This window comes from Acromyrmex echinatior, chromosome 18 (assembly GCF_024713525.1).
Source record: "Acromyrmex echinatior isolate Ae372 chromosome 18, ASM2471352v2, whole genome shotgun sequence".
NCBI classification, from domain to species: domain Eukaryota; kingdom Metazoa; phylum Arthropoda; class Insecta; order Hymenoptera; family Formicidae; genus Acromyrmex; species Acromyrmex echinatior.
This window is the reverse complement of record NC_141869.1, coordinates 3,742,336-3,770,277: the sequence shown is the minus strand read 5'-3', so window position 1 is coordinate 3,770,277 and position 27,942 is coordinate 3,742,336. Positions and strand designations below refer to the sequence as shown.

Sequence of the window (27,942 nt, the reverse complement as noted above, 5' to 3'; positions counted from 1 at the left end):
TAGGTTGAAATTTGTTATTTTCTGTTTCTATTGCCTGTGCTTTTCATTGTGTTTCCAGCTTTATCTCATGCATAATTTGGAACGCACCTAACACGAATCAGATTTTTACTATTTTTTATAGATACTCGTTCTTATCATTGCCAGTAGTTATTGTTTACAAATGTGATAAATGTGACAACGTGGGCGTGAAATACGTGACGTATGGGAAATATCAAGTGCCTCAGCACTATAAAATTAAATCGTCATCAATTAATTGACTTACTGATAATATGGATTTGCCGGTAAATGAAGAAAATCTGCAACGAATATTGGACAAATTGTCTGAAGACGAGGTTCGAATTGCAATTAATATTTGATTATACAATATTTATGAGCGGCATAAATCTCTACGATACATCTCTTAGAACTAAATGCAAGATTTTTCTGTGTTTCTTTATTTTCTCTAGATCTATTGCATTACATATGAAGAAGCATCATTATATATAAAAATTTGGATAAATTATATTATATATTTCATAGAAAAAAAATTGTAAATTTTTAGGTTTTTATAAAGAAAAATCTGGATACAATTCTTACCCGACGATGTCACGTAGAAGCAAAACTGCAAAATATTGGCAAGGTATTGCCAAATGTTGTACTGATACGAACAGAAGGAGAGAAGTTTTGTAATATGATCGCTCGTACCAACGAATTAGCTGAAAATGTTAGCGCTAAAGTGAGACAGTTGGACTTAGCAAGAGTATGTTATAGTACAATGAAAACATTTTTAGATAAGTCATATAATTCTCTTTCTAATTACTTAAATTTTATAATTTTATTTTACAGAGCAGAGTGTGCGAGTGTCAAAGTAGAATAAATGATATACTAGACTTGCAATTATGCAGTGAGGGAGTAGCGACTGCGCTGCGTAATGAGGATTATGAGCAAGGTGCTGCACATGTTCATCGTTATTTAGCAATGGACCAACAATTACTGGAGAGAACAGCCGAAGATGTATCGGGAGATCATACTAGTATTAGCAGTTCCCTGGTCACCTTGCAACAGGCTGCAATGGAATTGAGAGCCGTTGTCACACATAAATTTGACGAAGCTGTGAAATCTGAGGATCTGGCTTCCGTTGAGAGATTTTTCAAAATATTTCCATTGTTGGGGATGCACTTAGAAGGATTAAAGAAGTTTTGCAGTTATTTATGCACCAAAGTATGTAATATTATGTAAAATTATATTTGCTAAAATCTTATTGAGAAGATGGCACTGTTTGATTTTTCATTTTTTTATATTAGCTACATGAGACTGCACAGAAGAATCTACAAGCAGCACTAGAAATTAAAAGTAATGATAAGAGAGCAGCTGTTATTTTTGCTGACACTATGACTCTCTTGTTCGAAGGGATTGCACGTATTGTAGAAGTGCATCAACCGATCATTGAAACTTATTATGGCCCTGGTCGACTATTAATGACAATTTCGATTTTACAGAAGGAGTGTGATAGGTAAGAATAGCACATACAATAAACTGCATATCAAATTAGATGATCTTCTCTACTTTAAAAAAAAAAATTAATTTATTTACAAATGCCTTTTTACAAATAGACAAGTCAAGAAGATTGTTGTAGTATTTACGAAACATAGATGTATATCCAAGAATGTACAAATGATAAATGAGTACTTGCGAAAACCGAGTCCTGAAAGGCTTGACCCTAAGGAACTTGATCTTCTCTTAGGAGAAATTACTATAATGCATTCGAGGGCAGAACTTTACATACGTTTCTTAAAAAGAAGAGTTAAGGTATTTGACTCAGTCAGTATGTTACATAAGAAATTAGCAATGTAGATTCATGTGTTGTTTGTTTTGCAGAATGATATAGAGATCAGTACCACAGATGAGGCGCAACGCACAGAGTTGCTTAATGAATTTGAAATGACGATAAACAACTCCGAATTGGCACATGGTATGCAAGAGCTGCTTGGTGCCTATCTTGCATTAGAGAGATATTTTCTCGAGGAGAGTGTTAATAAGGCTTTAGGAATGGATGCATTAGATCCAGATCAACAAACTTCTAGCATGGTTGACGATGTATTTTTCATTGTACAAAAATGCATACGGTATATATCACCAGATTTATGCATACGATATGTATGTTATTGAAAATTATAATGAATGTAATGTCTACACAGACGAGCTATGTCGAGTTGGAGTATAGACGGTGTTTGTGCTGTCGTTAATATGGCTTGTGGCATCTTGGAAGGCGAGTTTGCGAATAGATTGAGGAACAGATTACGTCAGGGTTATCCAGCAGGCTATCTGGATCTGGCACAAGCGTACAGTGCTCTCCAGACGAGTATACAACATGGTCGTTTACAAACGTCAGATACAGAATGCGCCCGTCTTATGTTCTTGGTAAAATTTTTTAATCTACGACTTTACATGTTATTTTCATATTAATATATATTACTAAACAGTTTTATTATACGTTTATCTGTAATTTTATATTTATAATTATTCATATTTATTTAGGCGTACTTAAATAATACTGATGTGAGCACAGAATATGTGGAAACATTATGCAAGAGTCTTGGTGCAGAGATAGACGCAACGTTTCCCAATATGCAAAAGAAGGATAGAGGCAAAATTGACAGTTGTTTGTCCAGTCTAAAGGGAGTTATATTGATTTTACGAGGCATCATCGATTGTGGTTTAGAACAGTTGCGCGTCAGCGCCGTAAAACCTAGAGTCACTCCGTGGCTCGATGCGTTTCTATCCATTGATCATCATATCAATGAGGTATATCCTACAAGAATAAACTTTGTCTCTAAATATATATAACGAATGGTTAAATACATAACGAATTCATATGCAGGATGAATTATTGAGATACGAAACGGACGAGCCATTTGTGCAGACATTAATCACAAACTTAGAGGGTCTACTTCGAGGATTTAAGGATAGTTTAACAATTTCCAATTACGATGCACTTATTGGACTTCTAACTGCGGAAGTTACGGCTCGTTTAGAAAAAATAGTTTTGAAATCGACCTTTAATCGGGTACTTATATTGGATTTTAATTATTCTCTTATAATCTTTTAATAATAGCAATCTATTGGGAATAATTTTATGTATTAGGTGTTGGAATTAATTCGTAGCGTTTTTTAATGAAAGAATGTTATTTATTTCACATGAGCATTAAAAAATACATTAATGAAAGTACTTCCCATCACTTGTAAAACGCTACGAATTAATTCCAACACCTAATATAATTAGTAAATTATACATATAACTCATAATAAAAAGAAAAACGACAAATATAAGTACAGCAATATACAATTACGTAATTATAAATAAAAACTGGCTACAAAAAGAGTTGAAATGTATCACTATTAAATGATTTATATTTCTACTTATAATTAATTAATTATGTACTATTTTATCAATTATACTACTTATATTTGCCATTTTATCTCTTAATGTTTTTATCTAATTTCTTACAAATATCCATACGCTCATAAATTTAATTTAGCGTAATATAACGTATATCAGAATAAATCTGTATGTTGTAGGCAGGAGGTCTGATACTGGACAAGGAAATAAGATCGCTGGCCAGTTATTTAGCAGCCGCCACATCTTGGTCGGTGAGGGACAAATTTGCGCGTTTAACACAGATCGCTACTATTCTAAGTATAGAAAAGATAGAAGAATTAGCCGATTATTGCGGCGCGGACGCAATAGCATGGCGATTAACGCCGTCGGAAGTGCGCCGTATTGCTTCCCTAAGAATAGACTTCCGACCGGAAGACATTAAGAGACTGAAACTGTGAGACTTGTTACTCTTTGTATAACGCTGCAATATCGAACTATCAAGCCATGTGCTTGTAGAACATACATTTGAATACTATGTTTTACATACTGTATATGTACATAGAACGATCAATATATATAATATATTTATTATGATACGCAGAAAACGTTTGTTTTTCAATCGCGTTAGGCCCGGTTGCACAAACTTTTATTTTAAGCAAAACTTAAAACTCTTTTTATCTCATTTTAGAACCGATAAGAGTCAGGAACAAAGAGAACCTTAAAATTAAAGTAACGTTGGTGCTTAAAATATATTATTTTTATTTTGGAGCTTATCTTTTTTTCCCATGAATGTTATAATATGAATATTTAATTAAATCTTGCATTTAAGTAGAAATCATAAAAAATGTAAATTGCATTAACAAAAAATACTGCGATAGAAAAAAACAAAAGCCAATTATATGAACAATGTAAGGGTGATAAAAAAGATTATTAATATAAAATATAAATTAATTACGATATGTTTCAATTTCACTAACAAAGGACAGTTTCACTAACTGTGTCCGATTTGATTCTCCGTGAAATATGTTGTTAAACATAAAAATCTAAGAAACACATTTTTTTTATACATACGTTAACTTATGTTTAAACATTCCTTTGAAAAAAAAAAAGTGTTTCTCTTTCGAGCTGAATATCGTCAGAAATATAAAAGATGGAAAAAATTTTTCAAACAGTTGTACTTTCAAGAGTACTTGAAAGTTGTGAAGAAATTTTTTTTTAGTTTTTTTTTGTTTAATAATATATACCACAGTTTTCTTAATTTTTTCAAATTTTTTGTTATAGAGTTAAATTTTTTTTCCAAATTTAACCATGTATACTAAAGTTATATTACAACATATTTTCGAGAATTAATTATAAAATTCTTTCGTATATACTATCCGTGCTCATGTGCGTAATTATCGTCGAAACAATAATTTAATTTCTTCCATGAATAAAAATTAAAAACAATTTTATTTGAAATCTATTCTCTTATAATAAAATTATTGTATAAAATTAAATTTTTGAAAAATGAATTCAAAAACCGCTCGCATTTAGAAATTAACTGAATTGTTGGAAAATATCACGTCTGAAGAATTTGTAATATGTAATGATATAACTTTGTAAAAGTCATGCATCTCGTATTAGAATCATGACATATTTTTTAAAGATAATATTGCAATGTATTGCAAAACTGCTCTCTGCTGAATGCAATCAGTGATAATAAGTGTGATAATTTTTATGATATAAATTTACGTGTATATACATTCAAGAATATGATAAATGATCAATATAAATATATTCATATAGCAGTTTTACGTTCAGTCAGTGCAGTTGTTTCGCTATAATCATATCTATGCAATTTGTTAAATTGCTATTATATTAGAATACAAAAGCAAAGTTTAACATCTTTGGAAATAACTATTAATCCGCTTAATGTTGTTGGACTTTATTAATTTCTATAAGTTCAATATATCTAACTCAGAAACACCAGTAACTGAAACAGAAATAGAATTGAAAGCAAATTATTGCTGGAGCATTTTTCATTATAATGAATTGGAAAGTAATAGAAGGAATCTGTCTTGATTATCAAGAATTTGATAAATTACATAATTTTGAAATAATTGAAGATGACGAAGAAGCATGGAGTGAAGACAATTCTAATTCTCATCCTCAATGTTCAAATGATGACATAGACTTTGACAGTTCTTATAAAAGGCAAGCTGTTGAATATTGGCGGAAATGGGACGTGAAGGAAAACAATAATAACAAGAAAAGAAATCGTCCTCTAAAATTAGTACAAAATAAATTTAGAAGAGTTTTATCTGAACATCAATTAAGACGTTGGGAAGAACAATTACAATCAGATGGAAATCGTATAGAAAAATTATCTCTAAATTTACGCAGCTGTTAGATTAGAATTCATAGTTCATGATATCGATCTAAAAAGCTTTACAAGCGGAAGAAGAAATAGGAAATTCAAATCCTATATTTAAAAACATCTCACGATTGGGTATCAAGATTCAAGAAATTTCATCGAATTGTTTCGAAAAAAATTACGAAATTTATAACTGAAAAAGATAATCAGAAGATTCAATTTGCAAAAAACAGTCAATGATTTTCTGAAAACAGTAAAACTTATCGATCAGTTTGGATCCGAAATGTTTTTAATTTTGCGAAAATTATACACACATGAACCCGGAGTGTATATATGGAGGAAGCGTTTATAATGAATTCTGAAAAATGATACGTTTCCAATAAACATCAATTAACAGTAATATATAACATCAATGTTATAATTTCCCACTAAACAATATAAATGAATAACACATGTGTTACATATATTGCACTTATATTGTTGAGTGGGAAATTATAACATTGATGTTTTATTACTGTTAACTGGTGTTTACTGGATTGTAACATAACTTTATTATACATGGTTGAATTCAGAAAAAATAATCTTTAATTTGATAAAAAAAATTGTTTAATTTAAGAAAACTGGTGGGAGTATATTGTTAAACAAAAAAAATAAAAATTTTTTACATAGTTGAAAAAAATTAGAAAAAATAATTTTTAATTCGATAAAAAAAATTATTTAATTTGAAAAAACTGGATGAGTGTATATTATTAAACAAAAAAAATAAAAATTTTTTCCCACTTTGAAGTTCTGCTCTTGAAATCAATTGTTGTTTAAAAATTTTTATCTCATCTTTTATGTTTCCGATAATATTCGGCTCGAAAGAAAAATACCGTTTTTTTTTATGGATCAATCAATAATGTTTAATTGTTTGGCAAACAAACCTAACCGCTTTGTCAATTTGAACTTGTCTAATATAAACTGTCTAATATAAACTGTTTCTTTTTTTTTCCTTTTTTTTACTTTTGTTATAATACAGTATGCAATAAAATATATTATAATAAAATTACTTATACATTTTTTAGATAATCTAGCAAAAAACAAAAGTGCTTGTAGAGGCCCTCCACCACCCCCGCTGATTCTAATCGGCGGTCCTCTTGGATTATGGGGATCAAAATGATGCATTAAAGATCGTTGTAAAGATCGTTATCATTACGATTTGATAATAACGTTACAATTTTTTATAATGGTAATTAAGACTAAAGTTGGGAAAGTCATTTTTGAAAAGTAATTTGTTATCATTACGTGTTATTTATTAAAAAATATGTAACTCGTTATTTTATTAATAAAAAGTAATGCGTTACTAATACTAATTCATTACTCGTCATGTATTACGATTAATGTAACGAGTTATTTTTTCAATAAATAACGAGTTATTTTTCAAAAATGGCTTTCTTAATCCTGACAATACAATTACCGTCATAAAAAATTGCAACGTTATTACTAAATCATTATTACAAAAGTAACAGTAATGCAAACTAACGCGTTTCCAACCCTTACTTTGGACATATAAGTTTTCATTTTTTAATTTAACATTTTTCATTCATACAATTTCTTTTTGTATCATAATAATATATTTTTTTTTATATCAAAATACAATACATACACTCCGTATAAGTTATAATTTAAAAAATAAAATTACAAATATATAATAGTTTAGTTAAGTCTTTATAAGGTTACTTCGCATTTATCGAATATCATTGTAATTATTATACATCCTATCTAAGATTTTACAATTTCTTTTATAAAAATGAAGTAATATTTTTTAAATTAATTTAAATTAATTTAAATTCAAATTTTATTCGATAAAAGCGAACCAATCTTATAGAAGCCCTCCATCACCCCCACCAATTCCGATCGGCGGTCCTCTTTTTACGATACATTGGCTGCATTCAGCAGAAAAAGCAGCATTGCAACTGTTATAAAATTTTTCAATATGATTGGTTTATACATTTAGGTCCATAAAGAATCAAAAGTAAGAACCAATCGTATTGAAGAATTGCACAACAGTTGCAAAGTTTTCTTTACTGAAAGCAATCATTGTTTCACATTTTTATTATTTACATTATTTTACATACAATTTATTTAATATGAAAATACAATGTATAATAATGACAATTAATAAAATATATTTTAAACTAGAAAAACTATAACATAAAATTACAATATAGTATATAATAGTTCAATCAAATCATTTTATAAGGCTATTCTGCTTTTATCGAATATTATTGTGATTATTATGCATTCTATCTAAACTATATTTTTTAATTTCCTTTATAAATAAAGTAATATCTTAAGATTAAAATTTCATTTGATAAAAGCGGATTAACCTTGTAGAAGCCCTCCACCACTCCCGCCGATTCCGATTCAGCGGTCCTCTTTTCTTTAGATCTGAAACACAATAAGTGCAGTAACCCTCTTATAAAAATTTCCGAATCATAATCGAATATTCTTCTCACAATCGACTATAATTGATCAGTTTCTTAAGACTTATTGCATCTATTGTGTTTCAGGATTTACATATCATACTGCTGTAAAATGAAGTTTGAAAAATCGGGATAACTTTGACGCAAATTTTGACAATGCCCAAACAACGCGCATGTCAAAATCTAAATATAAAAAATTTTAAAAACAATTTTGGATATGCGTGCTTTCTCAGGCATTTTTCAAAATTCGAATAAATGAAATATTTCGACTAGACTAAAATTATTTCATTTTATGATTTTTTCACATTTTTGTTTTTGTATTTATATTATATATTCTATATATAATTTCTTTTACATTACATATAACACAATATAAAAGAATTACATTATAACATTGATATAGCATAATAAGCAACAAGAATACAGGTAAAATATCTTTGTAATGTGAAATTGAATACAAAATGTTCGGAATGCGTATAATAAAACAATTTTATTACGATGCAATGTGAAATATGTGGGTATGATCGACAAATGACTATTACGTAATGTTTCTTATTAATCGAATAGCAATTACAAAGCATATTTTGCTTTATTTAATTTATATAAGCAATCAAAACCAAAAAGATTGTTAATAAATTTATTATATATATCTTTCAAGTAAAAAAGATGTCAGTTATTGATTATATTTTACCGAAATTGTATTTTCACAAGATTCAAACAAAATGCACTAAAAAATAAGCAAAGCTTTAGTGTACAACAATGATCAAATAAAAAAATATGCAAATAATCTCATCAATTCTAGTACACAATTCTAATACATAATTTTTATTCCCGTTTCAAAGCGAGTCTTGTATAATTATATTATTATTTTTCTACGCGATAATATATCAAAAATTTTGCAATATCGCATCTATTTTAGTAATATAATCAAATACTAATCAGATAATATATTTAATCGCGTGTATAAATTCTAATTCCCGTTTTACTTTATCAAAAAACGCGTACAATAAAGGCAACAATTCGATCAAATCAAGTCCCTCCACCGAATGACATTTTGAATAGTACGACATAGAGAAGAATGATCTATACATGCTAGAGAATGAGTTATACTCTATTTCAAGTTCCATGGGATTAATCCATAAAGGAAAGTTAAGTGATTCGTTGAGTATTAAGAATTCTACTGCAGAAGGAAACAAATCCTAGATTTTCGGACTGCTTTCGATACCAAGTATTTCGCGATAGCAAGTTAACAACTGTCACCTTTTACCTCACCTCTTTGCATAATGCAAGTATAATGCAATTTCCAAATATTTTGATGATAATTTAATCGATATTCATCAGTTTTTTGGTATATGAGAGCAAGATTCGCGTCCGAGAAAATATATTCTTCCATTATTAAATACATCTTTTTATTATCAAAAAACACATGGATAGAACGATATCAAAAAGTGGTTACAAATGATTATATTTTGAAATAATAAAATACATACATTTTTATTATAATTTATTAAATATGTGAGTACAAAAATTCTCAGGTACCGACTGTTCGAGGCGAATCAAACCGATAACAATAAGATATCATAATTTCATAATCAAATATTTAGTGGAATAAAATTCATATCATTTTTTATTTTTCTATAACATTTTAGCAAATGTAGTCAAATAAAGGCTTAGCTAAATGTAATATTTAGATAAATAAAAATTATCAAAATCTTACTGATATCGGGGTACCCAATCGATTCGTCTCGAATTTATTAAGTACCCACACATTTTCAGTTATGTTCATTGTATCATTATAATAATTTATTGAAATAAGTACCTTTTTGAAAAAATTTATCAGAATAAGAATTAAAAATTCCTTACATAATATATACACTACGTTTGTATTTTATTATATAAAGCAACCTAAAATATTAAAAAATTAAGATTCTGGAATATGTAAAAATTAATTAACATTCTGGAATAGTGGGATGTCCAGTTCCTGAAAATAATTTTTAAAAAAATTAAAGATTAAAATAAAAAATATATTCATTTATAACCATATTTTTTTCTCAAAGAAGTCACAAGAAATGATCAAACTTGTTTAGTTTATTTAATGTAATTCATTCTTTTCTATAATTGCTATTCATGTTCAATCCGCTAAGTCTTTTTATTGTCAAACTAGCATTAATATTAATTAATGGAAGAATATTTAAAGAAAAGAATAAACTCTTCTCTTAGGACAAATTATTTAATTAATTTCACAATTCAATTTAAAAAACATTAATTAAACTACATTGTTACTGTTGTTAACTTGTCGAAATCAGCTCCCGGAGATTTAAAAAAAAAACCAAGATTAATTTCAGCCCAACGAAAATCTTCAAATTCATCGAGGCACTGAACTAGACATTTCGGATGGATCCCATAGAAAATGACGAAAAATGTCTTTCCATTTGAAAATCACTACGATTTGTCGGTACAAATTTACTAATATCACTTGACACAAAGGATAGCAACGAAGCTTCACTGTCGAAAAAGCGATCGTATCTATAAATGTGAAAATAACGCGATATTTTCATAATTTTTAAATGATTTAACATATTTAATACAGATTTAATATGAAATATAATTTAAGAATTCGTTTAATAAATATTTAATATACTTTTTGAATACGTTTCATTGTAAGAGTCAGATCAAATATGAAAAAATTTCACGGATAAATATTGTATATACATATCATAGTCTTAACATCTGCAATTATGTATTATAATAGACATACTACAAAAATTATAACCGTTACGAAATTTTGAATAAAGTATGTACCGAATTTATTAACGATCTTTTGGTATACCTAATAACATTTTCAAAGATTTCTCAAAATGAATGTTTATCAAATATGCATTGATCTCCGTTTTATTGAACGCATCCGATTACAATAGTCAACATTATTTACAGTTATTATCACATAAATGTCATAAATTACAATTACAATACATAGTACAATAATATGTACAATAATATACACATAATATAATATTATTACATGAATTACAAATATAATACATAATGTAGTATTTATAATATGCTATATATCTTTAAACATTCATTAAAAATTAATAACATGATTTTTAATTGATATTAATTGATATTAAATATAACAACAATAAATACAGTATTATCTCTGTTATTATTACATTTAAATAATATAAAATTATTCAATATTTAATATAATAATTACTATATAATAATAATAAATATATCCTCATATTTATTACTATTATATTTAAATTATTATTTCGCTAATACATATACATACAATTTTTCAATCCTATAAAATTATAATCTCCATCTGTTCCTAGTTCCTACCTAACCAAATTCCTACCCGTATCCCTACCTACCCGTATTCCAATTTACATGCCTATTTGTCCACATTTTCTTCTATCCATTTTCTTATATATCATATATTTTAACTTAATAAAGAAAATCTTTAATTAAAACCGCAACGCGATATGCGACTTATTAATTCTCTGTTGGTTATCCAGCAGGATACTTGAAACCCACCCGAGCGAGATATTTGAGAAGAATTACAGTTTCAATACGTGCTCGATTAGAATTTAAATAAGTTATTTCCAATCTCACACATATAACAAAACAAGGGAAAAATATACATGAGAAAATAGAAAAATTAAGCAAATAAATAAATTATTTTGTACATTACCTTATACATCAGTGATCAATATTGACCACTTACCTTATTCCTTGTACCATATTGCTTCTTCTTTCTTCGGGCCAAATTGAACTTATCTTATCTTGACTTTGGCCATATGATATGATTGCATTTTGACCAAAAATCAATAAGAAAAAATCCTTCTTTAGTCGATTATTTCCTTCGATTATTATTTCATTGTTCACTCAATATTACGTTCGATTCGAATTAAATATGTAAGTCGATGGTATCGAAAAATGTAAGACAGAGAAATTAATTAAAAAAAAATTAATGCATAAAAGTTGCACAAAAATTCTCTGTGGCATTATTTAAATTTGGAATTATATTTAAGTTTAGAAAAAATTCAATATATATATGTGTGTGTGTGTGTGTGTGTGTGTATGTGTGTGTATGTGTACACATCATAAATTTCAATGTTTTTGTGTACCATATATGTCTATTACTAGTATGTTACACAAAAATATTGAATAATAAAGCTAATAAAATTCTAAGTAATAAAAAATCAATATATATAATAGTAAAATATTAAATATATTTTTCAACGCAAAATTGACACGATATAAAAATGCATGCTCATATCATATGCATTTTCAAAGTACATCAAACAAAATACATAAAATAAATAACATGAGATCCCAAAGAAATAAATGTTTCGCGCTTTACTATAATATAATAACTACATATAATTATATGTATATTAATTATATTATAATAATTATCACTGCACAAATAAATATAAGTATCTACAAATCCATGTGTAGATATGAATATATGATAGTACATCTTATTTGATATCAATATTACTTTTTCACACGATATAGTATATTACCTTCAAAATATATATATTACATTGTAAAGTTATACAAAAAATAGAAAATATTTAATTTAATTTAACTTAATTTAATTTAATTTATTGCAAAGCACTATGAAAAAACTACTACTGTAAAGTAATAACAAAGTAATAGACATAATATATACAATACACTATAGTAGACCTAAAAAAAATAAAATAAAATAAAATACAATACAATAGTCAATAAATAGTAGCAAATGATTACGCGTCAGCAAAATTGCTGTTACAAAGCTGTTACTAGCAACAAAACCGGAAGACAACAATGTAATGAGAGGAGAAAATTTTAAAATTAAGAAAGAAAAAGAAAATCATTCAAATATTCCACCTATTAGAATATTTAGAATATAACGACGTGCTGGTACATAAATAAAGAGAAATATTCACAATCACCCACAAACTTCATGTGTCCAAATTCATTTACTATTATTTACAATGTGTGCGTGGTAACATGTATATGTGCGGTAACAGCTTATAAAGCTATAAAAGTATAAATAATTCAACTGTGAGGAAAAATTAATGAAATAATTAATTGATTATGGAGAAGGAACATAAAAAAAAATTATGACGAAACAAAGAAATGGCAATATAAAAACAAAATGTAGGCAAAAAAATTTAAATAGTATAAAGGATAATTGCAGTACAGGAATTATAATTTTTTAAAATTATGATTGTCTGAGTAACCTATGAAGAAAACAAATTAAATAAGTGAAAAACAAAAAATCTTGGAAAGATATACATGAAAAAAATTTAACAAAAATATTTTCATAGTGGGACCTTTATTTATCGCATTGCAGAAAAAATTCCTATTACAAACACAAAGTTTAAACCAGAGCTTCATGTCTCAAATCCAGTTACCGGATAGTAATGATTTCGACATATATTAATGACGGCGACTATAAACATTTTCAAACACACAAAATTAATTGTAAAAAATTGGTTACCATACCGATATAAAATATCATACGATACTATAATTCTGCATTAAATTTCTAATATCACATTTTAACACATAAAAATCTTATGAATTTGTAGCGAATCATTTTGTCTTTGTTGCAGTTCTTTCGTGGCAAGTGCAAAACAAAAGTGCGGATTGAAAAAATGAAGTAGCAATTTAATATGGTCTATCTGACGGACGCGGAACCGACAGTGAGATCATTGTGAATACGGCTGGCTTCTCGTGTCACGTTTAACGCGCGTCTAACGTCGACGAGGAAAAATTAAATGATAGCGAATAATTATAGAGAATTATTGAAAAGAAACAAATTAAAATAATTGAAACGAAGGAAATGTTAAGGAGGAAAACTATAAACATAACGTCCAAAGGAGAAATTAAGAAGAGTTCTTCGAAAATGTTAAAAATGCTTGCTCATTAGTATTAAATATTTGCTCCCATATCATTTTTCCCTCTATTCTACAAATCGTTAATAATGTGCTTTGATTTCTCTATTGCAACTTTCCTCTCTAATTTCGTTAACGTAGTACGTTTCTCGTTCCACGTATCTTGATTTCTTTTCTCAAAAAACCTCTTTAACGTCTCGGAAATCACTTTGTATCTCGGCTGTAGCTTCTTCATGGTACATGCTAGAGACAGTGCGAATTGTGCGAAGAGATAATTTACTACGACCGACGCGATGGATACGGGACCGACAGTGAGATCATTGCGAATACGGCTGGCTTCTCGTGTCACGTTTAACGCGCGTCTAACGTCGACGAGGCCTTCATAGCCACAATACTTTGCGATCCACAGTAGTCTGTGTCACAACAAGTGTACAAACGCTTGGCTGATAGACGCGACGTGAGGCAATCCACTTTCTGGGGCGATATTGCCCACATCCCTCGTGCATTAATTGTGGTTAATTCGGCTTATCGGCTTGTTAGACGCTAGTCGTACGAGACAAGCTCGACGGACCGGTAAATGTGACGAGAATTGAGCACGTATTGCAACGATCTCACACATCAGACCGTATGCAAGCAAATTTCCATTTAAATCCGAAAAGAATCCCCGAAAAAACGCAATGTCCCTTGCATGTACCGAAAAGAAGCTGCAACAGAAAAATTAAATGATAGCGAAAAATTATAGAGAATTATTGAAAAGAAACAAATTAAAATAACTGAACGAAGGAAATGAGGGAAACTATAAACATAACGTTCAAGGAAGAAATTAAGAGTTCTTCGAAAATGTTAAAAATGCTTGCTCATTAGTATTAAATATTTGTTCCCATATCATTTTTCCCTCTATTCTACAAATCGTCAATAATGTGCTTTGATTTCTCTATTACAATTTTCCTCTCTAATTTCGTTAACGTAGTACGTTTCTCGTTCCACGTATCTTGATTTCTTTTCTCAAAAAACCTCTTTAACGTCTCGGAAATCACTTTGTATCTCGGCTGTAGCTTCTTCATGGTACATGCTAGAGACAGTGCGAATTGTGCGAAGAGATAATTTACTACGACCGACGCGATGGATACGGGACCGACAGTGAGATCATTGCGAATACGGCTGGCTTCTCGTGTCACGTTTAACGCGCGTCTAACGTCGACGAGGCCTTCATAGCCACAATACTTTGCGATCCACAGTAGTCTGTGTCACAACAAGTGTACAAACGCTTGGCTGATAGACGCGACGTGAGGCAATCCACTTTCTGGGGCGATATTGCCCACATCCCTCGTGCATTAATTGTGGTTAATTCGGCTTATCGGCTTGTTAGACGCTAGTCGTACGAGACAAGCTCGACGGACCGGTAAATGTGACGAGAATTGAGCACGTATTGCAACGATCTCACACATCAGACCGTATGCAAGCAAATTTCCATTTAAATCCGAAAAGAATCCCCGAAAAAACGCAATGTCCCTTGCATGTACCGAAAAGAAGCTGCAACAGAAAAATTAAATGATTAGCGAAAAATTATAGAGAATTATTGAAAAGAAACAAATTAAAATAACTGAACGAAGGAAATGCTAAAGGAGGGAAACTATAAACATAACGTTCAAAGGAGAAATTAAGAAGAGTTCTTCGAAAATGTTAAAAATGCTTGCTCATTAGTATTAAATATTTGTTCCCATATCATTTTTCCCTCTATTCTACAAATCGTCAATAATGTGCTTTGATTTTTCTATTGCAATTTTCCTCTCTAATTTCGTTAACGTAGTACGTTTCTCGTTCCACGTATCTTGATTTCTTTTCTCAAAAAACCTCTTTAACGTCTCGGAAATCACTTTGTATCTCGGCTGTAGCTTCTTCATGGTATATGCTAGAGACAGTGCGAATTGTGCGAAGAGATAATTTACTACGACCGACGCGATGGATACGGGACCGACAGTGAGATCATTGTGAATACGGCTGGCTTCTCGTGTCACGTTTAACGCGCGTCTAACGTCGACGAGGCCTTCATAGCCACAATACTTTGCGATCCACAGTAGTCTGTGTCACAACAAGTGTACAAACGCTTGGCTGATAGACGCGACGTGAGGCAATCCACTTTCTGGGGCGATATTGCCCACATCCCTCGTGCATTAATTGTGGTTAATTCGGCTTATCGGCTTGTTAGACGCTAGTCGTACGAGACAAGCTCGACGGACCGGTAAATGTGACGAGAATTGAGCACGTATTGCAACGATCTCACACATCAGACCGTATGCAAGCAAATTTCCATTTAAATCCGAAAAGAATCCCCGAAAAAACGCAATGTCCCTTGCATGTACCGAAAAGAAGCTGCAACAGAAAAATTAAATGATTAGCGAAAAATTATAGAGAATTATTGAAAAGAAACAAATTAAAATAACTGAACGAAGGAAATGCTAAAGGAGGGAAACTATAAACATAACGTTCAAAGGAGAAATTAAGAAGAGTTCTTCGAAAATGCTTGCTCATTAGTATTAAATATTTGTTCCCATATCATTTTTCCCTCTATTCTACAAATCGTCAATAATGTGCTTTGATTTTTCTATTGCAATTTTCCTCTCTAATTTCGTTAACGTAGTACGTTTCTCGTTCCACGTATCTTGATTTCTTTTCTCAAAAAACCTCTTTAACGTCTCGGAAATCACTTTGTATCTCGGCTGTAGCTTCTTCATGGTATATGCTAGAGACAGTGCGAATTGTGCGAAGAGATAATTTACTACGACCGACGCGATGGATACGGGACCGACAGTGAGATCATTGTGAATACGGCTGGCTTCTCGTGTCACGTTTAACGCGCGTCTAACGTCGACGAGGCCTTCATAGCCACAAATACTTTGCGATCCACAGTAGTCTGTGTCACAACAAGTGTACAAACGCTTGGCTGATAGACGCGACGTGAGGCAATCCACTTTCTGGGGCGATATTGCCCACATCCCTCGTGCATTAATTGTGGTTAATTCGGCTTATCGGCTTGTTAGACGCTAGTCGTACGAGACAAGCTCGACGGACCGGTAAATGTGACGAGAATTGAGCACGTATTGCAACGATCTCACACATCAGACCGTATGCAAGCAAATTTCCATTTAAATCCGAAAAGAATCCCCGAAAAAACGCAATGTCCCTTGCATGTACCGAAAAGAAGCTGCAACAGAAAAATTAAATGATTAGCGAAAAATTATAGAGAATTATTGAAAAGAAACAAATTAAAATAACTGAACGAAGGAAATGCTAAAGGAGGGAAACTATAAACATAACGTTCAAAGGAGAAATTAAGAAGAGTTCTTCGAAAATGCTTGCTCATTAGTATTAAATATTTGTTCCCATATCATTTTCCCCTCTATTCTACAAATCGTCAATAATGTGCTTTGATTTTCTATTGCAATTTTCCTCTCTAATTTCGTTAACGTAGTACGTTTCTCGTTCCACGTATCTTGATTTCTTTTCTCAAAAAACCTCTTTAACGTCTCGGAAATCACTTTGTATCTCGGCTGTAGCTTCTTCATGGTATATGCTAGAGACAGTGCGAATTGTGCGAAGAGATAATTTACTACGACCGACGCGATGGATACGGGACCGACAGTGAGATCATTGTGAATACGGCTGGCTTCTCGTGTCACGTTTAACGCGCGTCTAACGTCGACGAGGCCTTCATAGCCACAAATACTTTGCGATCCACAGTAGTCTGTGTCACAACAAGTGTACAAACGCTTGGCTGATAGACGCGACGTGAGGCAATCCACTTTCTGGGGCGATATTGCCCACATCCCTCGTGCATTAATTGTGGTTAATTCGGCTTATCGGCTTGTTAGACGCTAGTCGTACGAGACAAGCTCGACGGACCGGTAAATGTGACGAGAATTGAGCACGTATTGCAACGATCTCACACATCAGACCGTATGCAAGCAAATTTCCATTTAAATCCGAAAAGAATCCCCGAAAAAACGCAATGTCCCTTGCATGTACCGAAAAGAAGCTGCAACAGAAAAATTAAATGATTAGCGAAAAATTATAGAGAATTATTGAAAAGAAACAAATTAAAATAACTGAACGAAGGAAATGCTAAGGAGGAAAGTATAAACATAACGTTCAAGGAGAAATTAAGAGAGTTCTTCGAAAATGTTAAAAATGCTTGCTCATTAGTATTAAATATTTGTTCCCATATCATTTTTCCCTCTATTCTACAAATCGTCAATAATGTGCTTTGATTTCTCTATTGCAATTTTCCTCTCTAATTTCGTTAACGTAGTACGTTTCTCGTTCCACGTATCTTGATTTCTTTTCTCAAAAAACCTCTTTAACGTCTCGGAAATCACTTTGTATCTCGGCTGTAGCTTCTTCATGGTATATGCTAGAGACAGTGCGAATTGTGCGAAGAGATAATTTACTACGACCGACGCGATGGATACGGGACCGACAGTGAGATCATTGCGAATACGGCTGGCTTCTCGTGTCACGTTTAACGCGCGTCTAACGTCGACGAGGCCTTCATAGCCACAATACTTTGCGATCCACAGTAGTCTGTGTCACAACAAGTGTACAAACGCTTGGCTGATAGACGCGACGTGAGGCAATCCACTTTCTGGGGCGATATTGCCCACATCCCTCGTGCATTAATTGTGGTTAATTCGGCTTATCGGCTTGTTAGACGCTAGTCGTACGAGACAAGCTCGACGGACCGGTAAATGTGACGAGAATTGAGCACGTATTGCAACGATCTCACACATCAGACCGTATGCAAGCAAATTTCCATTTAAATCCGAAAAGAATCCCCGAAAAAACGCAATGTCCCTTGCATGTACCGAAAAGAAGCTGCAACAGAAAAATTAAATGATTAGCGAAAAATTATAGAGAATTATTGAAAAGAAACAAATTAAAATAACTGAACGAAGGAAATGCTAAAGGAGGGAAACTATAAACATAACGTTCAAAGGAGAAATTAAGAAGAGTTCTTCGAAAATGCTTGCTCATTAGTATTAAATATTTGTTCCCATATCATTTTTCCCTCTATTCTACAAATCGTCAATAATGTGCTTTGATTTTTCTATTGCAATTTTCCTCTCTAATTTCGTTAACGTAGTACGTTTCTCGTTCCACGTATCTTGATTTCTTTTCTCAAAAAACCTCTTTAACGTCTCGGAAATCACTTTGTATCTCGGCTGTAGCTTCTTCATGGTATATGCTAGAGACAGTGCGAATTGTGCGAAGAGATAATTTACTACGACCGACGCGATGGATACGGGACCGACAGTGAGATCATTGTGAATACGGCTGGCTTCTCGTGTCACGTTTAACGCGCGTCTAACGTCGACGAGGCCTTCATAGCCACAATACTTTGCGATCCACAGTAGTCTGTGTCACAACAAGTGTACAAACGCTTGGCTGATAGACGCGACGTGAGGCAATCCACTTTCTGGGGCGATATTGCCCACATCCCTCGTGCATTAATTGTGGTTAATTCGGCTTATCGGCTTGTTAGACGCTAGTCGTACGAGACAAGCTCGACGGACCGGTAAATGTGACGAGAATTGAGCACGTATTGCAACGATCTCACACATCAGACCGTATGCAAGCAAATTTCCATTTAAATCCGAAAAGAATCCCCGAAAAAACGCAATGTCCCTTGCATGTACCGAAAAGAAGCTGCAACAGAAAAATTAAATGATAGCGAAAAATTATAGAGAATTATTGAAAAGAAACAAATTAAAATAACTGAACGAAGGAAATGAGGGAAACTATAAACATAACGTTCAAGGAAGAAATTAAGAGTTCTTCGAAAATGTTAAAAATGCTTGCTCATTAGTATTAAATATTTGTTCCCATATCATTTTTCCCTCTATTCTACAAATCGTCAATAATGTGCTTTGATTTCTCTATTACAATTTTCCTCTCTAATTTCGTTAACGTAGTACGTTTCTCGTTCCACGTATCTTGATTTCTTTTCTCAAAAAACCTCTTTAACGTCTCGGAAATCACTTTGTATCTCGGCTGTAGCTTCTTCATGGTATATGCTAGAGACAGTGCGAATTGTGCGAAGAGATAATTTACTACGACCGACGCGATGGATACGGGACCGACAGTGAGATCATTGCGAATACGGCTGGCTTCTCGTGTCACGTTTAACGCGCGTCTAACGTCGACGAGGCCTTCATAGCCACAATACTTTGCGATCCACAGTAGTCTGTGTCACAACAAGTGTACAAACGCTTGGCTGATAGACGCGACGTGAGGCAATCCACTTTCTGGGGCGATATTGCCCACATCCCTCGTGCATTAATTGTGGTTAATTCGGCTTATCGGCTTGTTAGACGCTAGTCGTACGAGACAAGCTCGACGGACCGGTAAATGTGACGAGAATTGAGCACGTATTGCAACGATCTCACACATCAGACCGTATGCAAGCAAATTTCCATTTAAATCCGAAAAGAATCCCCGAAAAAACGCAATGTCCCTTGCATGTACCGAAAAGAAGCTGCAACAGAAAAATTAAATGATAGCGAAAAATTATAGAGAATTATTGAAAAGAAACAAATTAAAATAACTGAACGAAGGAAATGAGGGAAACTATAAACATAACGTTCAAAGGAGAAATTAAGAAGAGTTCTTCGAAAATGTTAAAAATGCTTGCTCATTAGTATTAAATATTTGTTCCCATATCATTTTTCCCTCTATTCTACAAATCGTCAATAATGTGCTTTGATTTCTCTATTGCAATTTTCCTCTCTAATTTCGTTAACGTAGTACGTTTCTCGTTCCACGTATCTTGATTTCTTTTCTCAAAAACCTCTTTAACGTCTCGGAAATCACTTTGTATCTCGGCTGTAGCTTCTTCATGGTACATGCTAGATACAGTGCGAATTGTGCGAAGAGATAATTTACTACGACCGACGCGATGGATACGGGATCGACAGTGAGATCATTGCGAATACGGCTGGCTTCTCGTATCACGTTTAACGCGCGTCTAACGTCGACGAGGCCTTCATAGCCACAATACTTTGCGATCCACAGTAGTCTGTGTCACAACAAGTGTACAAACGCTTGGCTGATAGACGCGACGTGAGGCAATCCACTTTCTGGGGCGATATTGCCCACATCCCTCGTGCATTAATTGTGGTTAATTCGGCTTATCGGCTTGTTAGACGCTAGTCGTACGAGACAAGCTCGACGGACCGGTAAACGTGACGAGAATTGAGCACGTATTGCAACGATCTCACTATCTGGACTGTATCCCGTATTTCTACAAATTTCGAGTAAAATCGTAAAACCCGGAAATGTTTCCGAATAAACGCACCGTTTATTGCACGTGCCATGAGGAAGCTGCAACAGAAATATTTAATGAGATAAGAAAAATTAAAGAATAAGATATTGAAAGAGCTAAGATGAAGGAAATATTACAAAAAGGAGATTCAAAAAGGAATATGTGAAAATATAATTAAAAATGATTCTTCGAACATGCTTGAATAATTGAGTGTTCGTTTTAAAATTTATTATTTATTTCAATTCCCTATTCTTTTTACCGCAACGCATCAAAAAGTTGTACTTATAATTAGTCATGATGTTAATATACACCAATTAATAGTACTGTAATTATAATATGTAATATCGATGTTATAATACTTAATATTGTAATTATAATAATGTAACACACTTACGTAACAGTTAGTTTACAGCGTGATAATGGATAGGGTAACAGAAATTTTAAAATTGTATAAAAGATTGAGATTGCATAGTGTATTCAGATGAATATCATACACTATTGATGCAATAGTATATATACGAGTATATACAATTGAATACACTCTGTGACTTCAATCTTTTACACAATTTCAAAATTTCCATTAACTTGTCCAAATTACTCCGTTGTATCCTATATTAATTATATATCATTGTTGTGTTATATATGTTACTGTTTTTCTGTGTTTAGATTATAAAAAACTGTCACAAAGATATGAAATAGTTTATGAGAAATCATTGAAATCTTTTACATAAAACAGATTACGAGAGTTGTGATGAAAGGAGTATTACAAAAAGAGGAAATGAAAGAAGAAATGTTTGTAATAGAAATTAAAGAAATCCTTTCAAAGGTATATTGAGTGTGTGCTAAGTTGTCGATATCGAATAGAAATATTTTGTATGAATTTATATTCATCGATGCAAAAAAACTTATTTATATTTATCTTGAATGAATAGGCAACGGATATATCTGATTTGATAATCGAAAAGAAAAGAATCTATTCATTATTTGACATATTTCATATTGTATAATACTCGATCGATGATAATGTGTGCTCGTTATTATTCTTTTGTAATTCGTTTTTCCTTTTTTCGTTTTTATATCGCCATTTCTTCTCTTGTTTCGCGAATATTTAGATTTTTCATATAAATGCGTAATATAAATGCGTATTTTTTTATTTGATTGTCAAATAGACTCAAAGTAGTCATAAGAAAATTCTTCTCAGTGATATCAGTAGATGTATTAAGAGTCCATTAATAAAAAGAGAAAAAAACGCAGGTAGTTCATTTCGTGTCAGATAACTTTCGATGTCAGATAACGAAAAGTTAGATGTTCATTACTTTTGCAAATTTGCTTTAAATAATTTATATAATAAAAACACTAATATATTGTACCACGAAATGAACTACCTGCGTTTTTTTCTCTCTTTTTATTAATGGACTCTTAATACATCTACTGATATCATTGAGAAGAATTTTCTTATGATTACTTTGATTCTTGATAAAAATGACTCGCAGCGTACTACACGGAATGAAAAATATTAAAAATTGTAATAGTATTGTAATACCATGTACATATTTTTTATTTAGAACGATGTTGATATATTAAGACTACATTGAAAATGGCTCAATTATGTCGAAACATTTGTTGTTAATTGTAATTGTTTATATGAATTTTTAATGCTAATTTAAATTAAAATTTGTTTATACAGTACTGGCTCTTTGCCCTTTTTTTGTACTACATTGTTCTATGATATATGATATATTAACAATTTTTTCTCATTATCAATTTGTTCAATTTAATTTCTGTCGGTTTATTGGTACCCGAAAATCTCTCTAATGTCTTTTTTATCTATCTTTTTTAATTATCAAATAAGAAATAATGACGTGCAGTCTAAGAAGTTACAATAATAATTATAAGATATTTATATATTGTGTGCATTTTATCGGGTGATATACCAATGTTTATAGCTGTGTTTTTCAATGTATATATTTCTTTATTATATTATTCGATATGTTTTAAAAATTATTTGCATCAATATCTTTTAAAATACATTAATTATAAATATCAAAGATCTGTTTTTTTATAAGAAAATTTTAATATCAACATTATAATAATTAAAAAAATTTTTGTTATGTAAATATTTCTGGGATCTCAAGTCACATTATTATATATATTTTGTTTGTTGTAAAATCAATTTGGCAATCAATCCGAATGAATGAACTACAAAACATTGTGTTAAAATTGGTGCTCTATAAAAGTTAAAATTATTTATTTATATTCATATGTAACAACGCATTTATATATATGCATATATAACTCAAATACGTTAAACTAATTAAAATAATTTAATTGTAATATTTCTTATTTTTATAAGGAAGTATTTATATTTCACATAATATTAGAAAATATAAATATACATATATGTTTGTATATTATATATTATACATATATATTTTTATTTTGCACCAATTTATAAAATATTTAATCTTGGAGAAGTATTAGAAAGGGGATTAGGGGAAAGAATATATTCTTGTCTAATTGACTTTTAGCAATCAGCTCGTCTTTTTATTTATTTAACTTAATTTTTAAATATTTCATCAAAACCATTCTTTCTGTGTACTACTAATCTTAAAGTTGTATCTGTATAAATACGAAAATAGATTAAAAAAATAGGAAATAAAATTTATTAATGTTTATTCAATAAAAATAATTTTAATACAAAATGAAGATTCGAAATTAAATTTTATTAAATTTTATTTATAGACTATTATTTATTTTCAATATTAACAATAAAGAAATATTTAAATATAAAAAGATACTAAAATTAATTCCTCCTTTTCTGTAGAAATATAAAAATCAAAAAGTCAAAGCAAACTAATAATATATAAAACTAGAGCATAATAAAAAATAGTTTCATATATACATATATGGAAATATATATTATCAAAATAATTAGATTTTTGTTAAATTAAAATTATTGAAATAAAACATAAAATAAGAAAGAAATAAAGTAAAATCATAAAACAAAATATTGAAAATTTATAAAGCTTTTCTAAAGATTTGATAAACATCAAAATTTATAAAGCTTTTCTAAAGATTTGATAAAATATCAAAATTTTATATAGCTTTGCTTTTTTACAGTCTATATTATGTTTAAATTTTTTATATAATTATTTTGATGGTACAACGTAATTATTTTCAAATCTGTATCTAAATTTTTAAATATTTTAGCAAAATTTTTGAAACGCAAATTTTTTCCGTATCAGTCACAAATAATAAAGAGGAATCCAAGATTAAATATTTGTCACAATGTTTAATTTTTTCATTTTAAGGCAATCGATCCATGAAGTTTTGTATATTCGATATTTACTCGTGTATATACGATTGTAATGTCGATATATATCTGACATAATTTTCAAGATTCATTACTCATTAATAAAATATTTTATCACTCACCGACTGATGCATACTAATAGAGTTATCGGCCACATAACTATGATGATTCTGTAACAAACAAGAATAAATTATGAATTAAAATAACGCTCAAAATAATCAATGATTTATAAGATATTTCTTATGCGCAGAATTTTTTATTCACTTTTCAATCAAATATTGAAATAATTGTTCATTGTTCAAAAAATATCTTCATGAAAATGAACTTTTTCAATGTTTCAAATTATTTTCTCTAATTATTATTTTTAAATTAAAATAAAATAATCCGGATAAACGAGAAGGAAGGGCTAATTTTATTGTAAGTAAACAATAATGCTTACCACAAAGTTGTTCCACCGGCAAGCAATGCTTTTCCTATGTTTTTTCCTCCTTTCAAATTTTTAAATTTTTTCCTTTATCTTCTCTCACAAGTTAACGGATCCTCTTATTAGATTGCATTTACACATAATATGCAATAGCGGAATTGTAGTATCTTCTTACAACACTAATCTGTAATATAAATATATTCAAATAAAAATGTCTAAAATAAATATATTGAAGAACAATTTTATTGATCAAGTTTATGTATACAAATAATCTTAGTTGTGAATTGAAATCGATCTTTTTGATATAAAATTTAATTGTAAAATGAATTTTATATTAATTATAAATATCTTAAATATTTTGAAATATTTATATATATTTGTTCACAATTATAAATATTTTATTAAATTTAATATTTAAAAAATCTTAAAAAATAATATAAAATATCTTATTTATTTGATAGTATAGTATACGCAATTACATAAATCTAAAATGCTAATTACTTATATATAAATAATTACATATATATAAATAATTATTTACACCAATAGTAAATAATAAAATTAATTAATTATGAAATGCTCACATCACGATTCTTTGCATCGTCATCCCTATCATTGCTCCGGCTTTTATTTTATTTGTTCTTTTGTATTACTATTTCTTCGTGCTACAACATCTGCTTGCAAAAATAAATTACTAATTACAATTAACTGTGATTACAATTTACTAGAATAACAATTGTGCGTCTTTATTTTATTCAACAGTCTCGATATTAATCACATTTAACGCGTATTTAATTATATTTATACGACAGTGGAAAAATCAGAGCATACGAAATTACGACACGTTTGATATTCACGATATTTCAAATAAAATACATTGGATTACATTTAATTGTAAGATGATAAAGAGACTCGTTCTCTACGCGATCAATTTCATGCCAAAAGCGATGCGACAACACAGCGGTAACGCGTCGCCGTGGCGATGCTCTTTTGGTTTTCAATCGAACAAGTTCTGCGAAATGCGCGTTCGATCGAATTATCAGCGCACGATTATCGAAATCTATTATGCAATATTTCAGTAAAAGAATAAAAGAAGTTACTAAATAAATGCAAGTTTCACTTACCTATTAAATCAGTAACGACGCCACCTCATTCGGGGCCAATCTGTCCCGAGCTGTCGCGTCCTGCAAATGAAACGTAAACGCGTTAGGATAGCGAGAAAGCTTCGTTTTCAGCGCGAACCGCGAACAACTTCACACGCTAAAAGTGACGCAGAGCGACGACGACGCTACGTGTCCCACTCTTAACTTTGTGTTTATACGTTTTCTGCATTTCGAACTATAAATAGTATACACGCATTACATTGTACAGAACAAGTGTATTAATACCATACTATATATTCGCGGCATAAGTTGCTTTGCCAATTATTCGCATAATACACCTTCAGTCGGACAAATATTGAGATCCGCGTTTTAACTAATTATTAGTAGCATATGAGCGCCAAATTGATGTTTCGCGTCGGATAAATGGAGGAAGGGAGGGAGAGAGAGAGAAAAGTACAATAATAATATAAGCTTTTTTACCAATTAAACAATACGAAAGTATTTTTCGCAATACCCATTCGGTCGCATCAAAAATAGTACGCCGCGTTAACTTTAACGATGCATGAAGTTGATAGTGCGCAAAAAACGACGCTGTTTCGCCATCTTAATAAGATCGCGGCGGAGATCGACGGACGAGACGCGTTGTCATGTCACTCGTCTCGTCTGTCCAATGTCCGCCGCGATCTCATTAAGTTAGCGAAGCGGCATCATTTTTCACGCAAAAAATCACGAACAATCAATGTACTACTAGAATCAATGATCTACATTACGCGATATAGGAAATAAATACAAAGTTAATTATACTTCGTGCCACATTAAGTTGTTAGAAATTTCACGCCCATGAAAACATAGCGGTATTAGTAACATACATTAATACCAACATTAAATATTTTATTAATACGTAAGATATTTTAAACTGAGAACTAAAAGCGGACTAACATTTCTCGTGTCGCGTGTGAAAATATTAATAATTTGTTAGGTACCTTGTTAATATATACGAACGATCCTTTCGAGCCGTTTCCCGTCGTTTTATTCTCAGAGATTAGGATATTTCTGGAAACCAGGATACTTCCGCAGGATGAGGATACTTCTGCAGGAAAGGTCCATAATTGACTCGACGCCAGGGATGCGAACAGGGATGCGAACAGGGATGCGAGTGCGAGATATTTCAACGTAAAGTGAGACGTAACCCCACCGCCTGTCGAAACGCAAAAGTGCGAGGACCCCAATTACGCGTTATTTATAGGAGCCGGTAAACCTCAAACCCCACCACTCTCAAGCCAGCCAATAAGCATCGGTCTCGCTGCGGCTGCTATATCTGAACGCTCATTGGATCACCGTTAGCTTTTCAATAAAGTATATAAACGCTACGCGTGAAAGCTTTTAGTTTTCTTCAGAATTTGAGAGCGTACGTTACTCAAAGCCGGAGAATCTTATACGTATTCAGATCGCGTTTTTACAATGTTAGCACATTTCTAACACATATTTATCGTTAAAAGCACGTTCTGAATAATACAAAAATTATATTCTTTCTGAAAATTAAAAAAAAACCGATTTGACTAAATGACTGCTATATTGAAAAGATTGTATGAAAGAAAAATTGATCTTATAAAATAATAAGTAATCAATCTTAAAAAACGCAAATTAAAGTTTGAAATTAATAACAAAAAATTAAATGCTTGTATCTTTATCAGAATTTTTAATCGATAAT

The 27,942-nt window shown here is 31.0% G+C and overlaps 1 protein-coding gene and 2 long non-coding RNA genes across 5 annotated transcripts; 2 read left to right on the top strand and 1 right to left on the bottom strand.

Moving 5' to 3' along the window:
* Nucleotides 1-52: 52 nt before the first annotated feature.
* On the top strand, nucleotides 53-6,368 carry Cog4 (conserved oligomeric Golgi complex subunit 4). The gene is made up of 10 exons (XM_011054137.2): nucleotides 53-332; nucleotides 542-739; nucleotides 826-1,200; nucleotides 1,284-1,492; nucleotides 1,593-1,788; nucleotides 1,858-2,105; nucleotides 2,178-2,400; nucleotides 2,518-2,784; nucleotides 2,861-3,046; nucleotides 3,559-6,368. Exons 1-10 carry the CDS (start codon nucleotides 270-272, stop codon nucleotides 3,814-3,816), a joined length of 2,223 nt encoding a protein of 740 aa, XP_011052439.1. The 5' UTR covers nucleotides 53-269; the 3' UTR covers nucleotides 3,817-6,368.
* On the bottom strand, nucleotides 2,058-27,516 carry LOC147906766 (uncharacterized). 3 transcript variants are annotated; one of them, XR_015548112.1, is made up of 7 exons: nucleotides 27,215-27,516; nucleotides 26,253-26,312; nucleotides 25,713-25,802; nucleotides 25,144-25,312; nucleotides 24,827-24,874; nucleotides 11,907-11,964; nucleotides 2,058-2,791 (listed from the first exon to the last, which is right to left on the bottom strand). It is a non-coding gene; the product is annotated as an uncharacterized LOC147906766 (long non-coding RNA). The 3 variants fall into 3 exon arrangements; XR_015548110.1 differs by having other exon boundaries at nucleotides 11,907-11,969; nucleotides 27,215-27,515; XR_015548111.1 differs by lacking the exon at nucleotides 2,058-2,791 and adding an exon at nucleotides 7,302-10,157 and having other exon boundaries at nucleotides 11,907-11,969; nucleotides 27,215-27,515.
* LOC147906767 (uncharacterized) lies at nucleotides 21,120-23,078 on the top strand. Its single transcript, XR_015548114.1, has 2 exons — nucleotides 21,120-22,645; nucleotides 22,885-23,078. It is a non-coding gene; the product is annotated as an uncharacterized LOC147906767 (long non-coding RNA).
* Nucleotides 27,517-27,942: the final 426 nt, after the last annotated feature.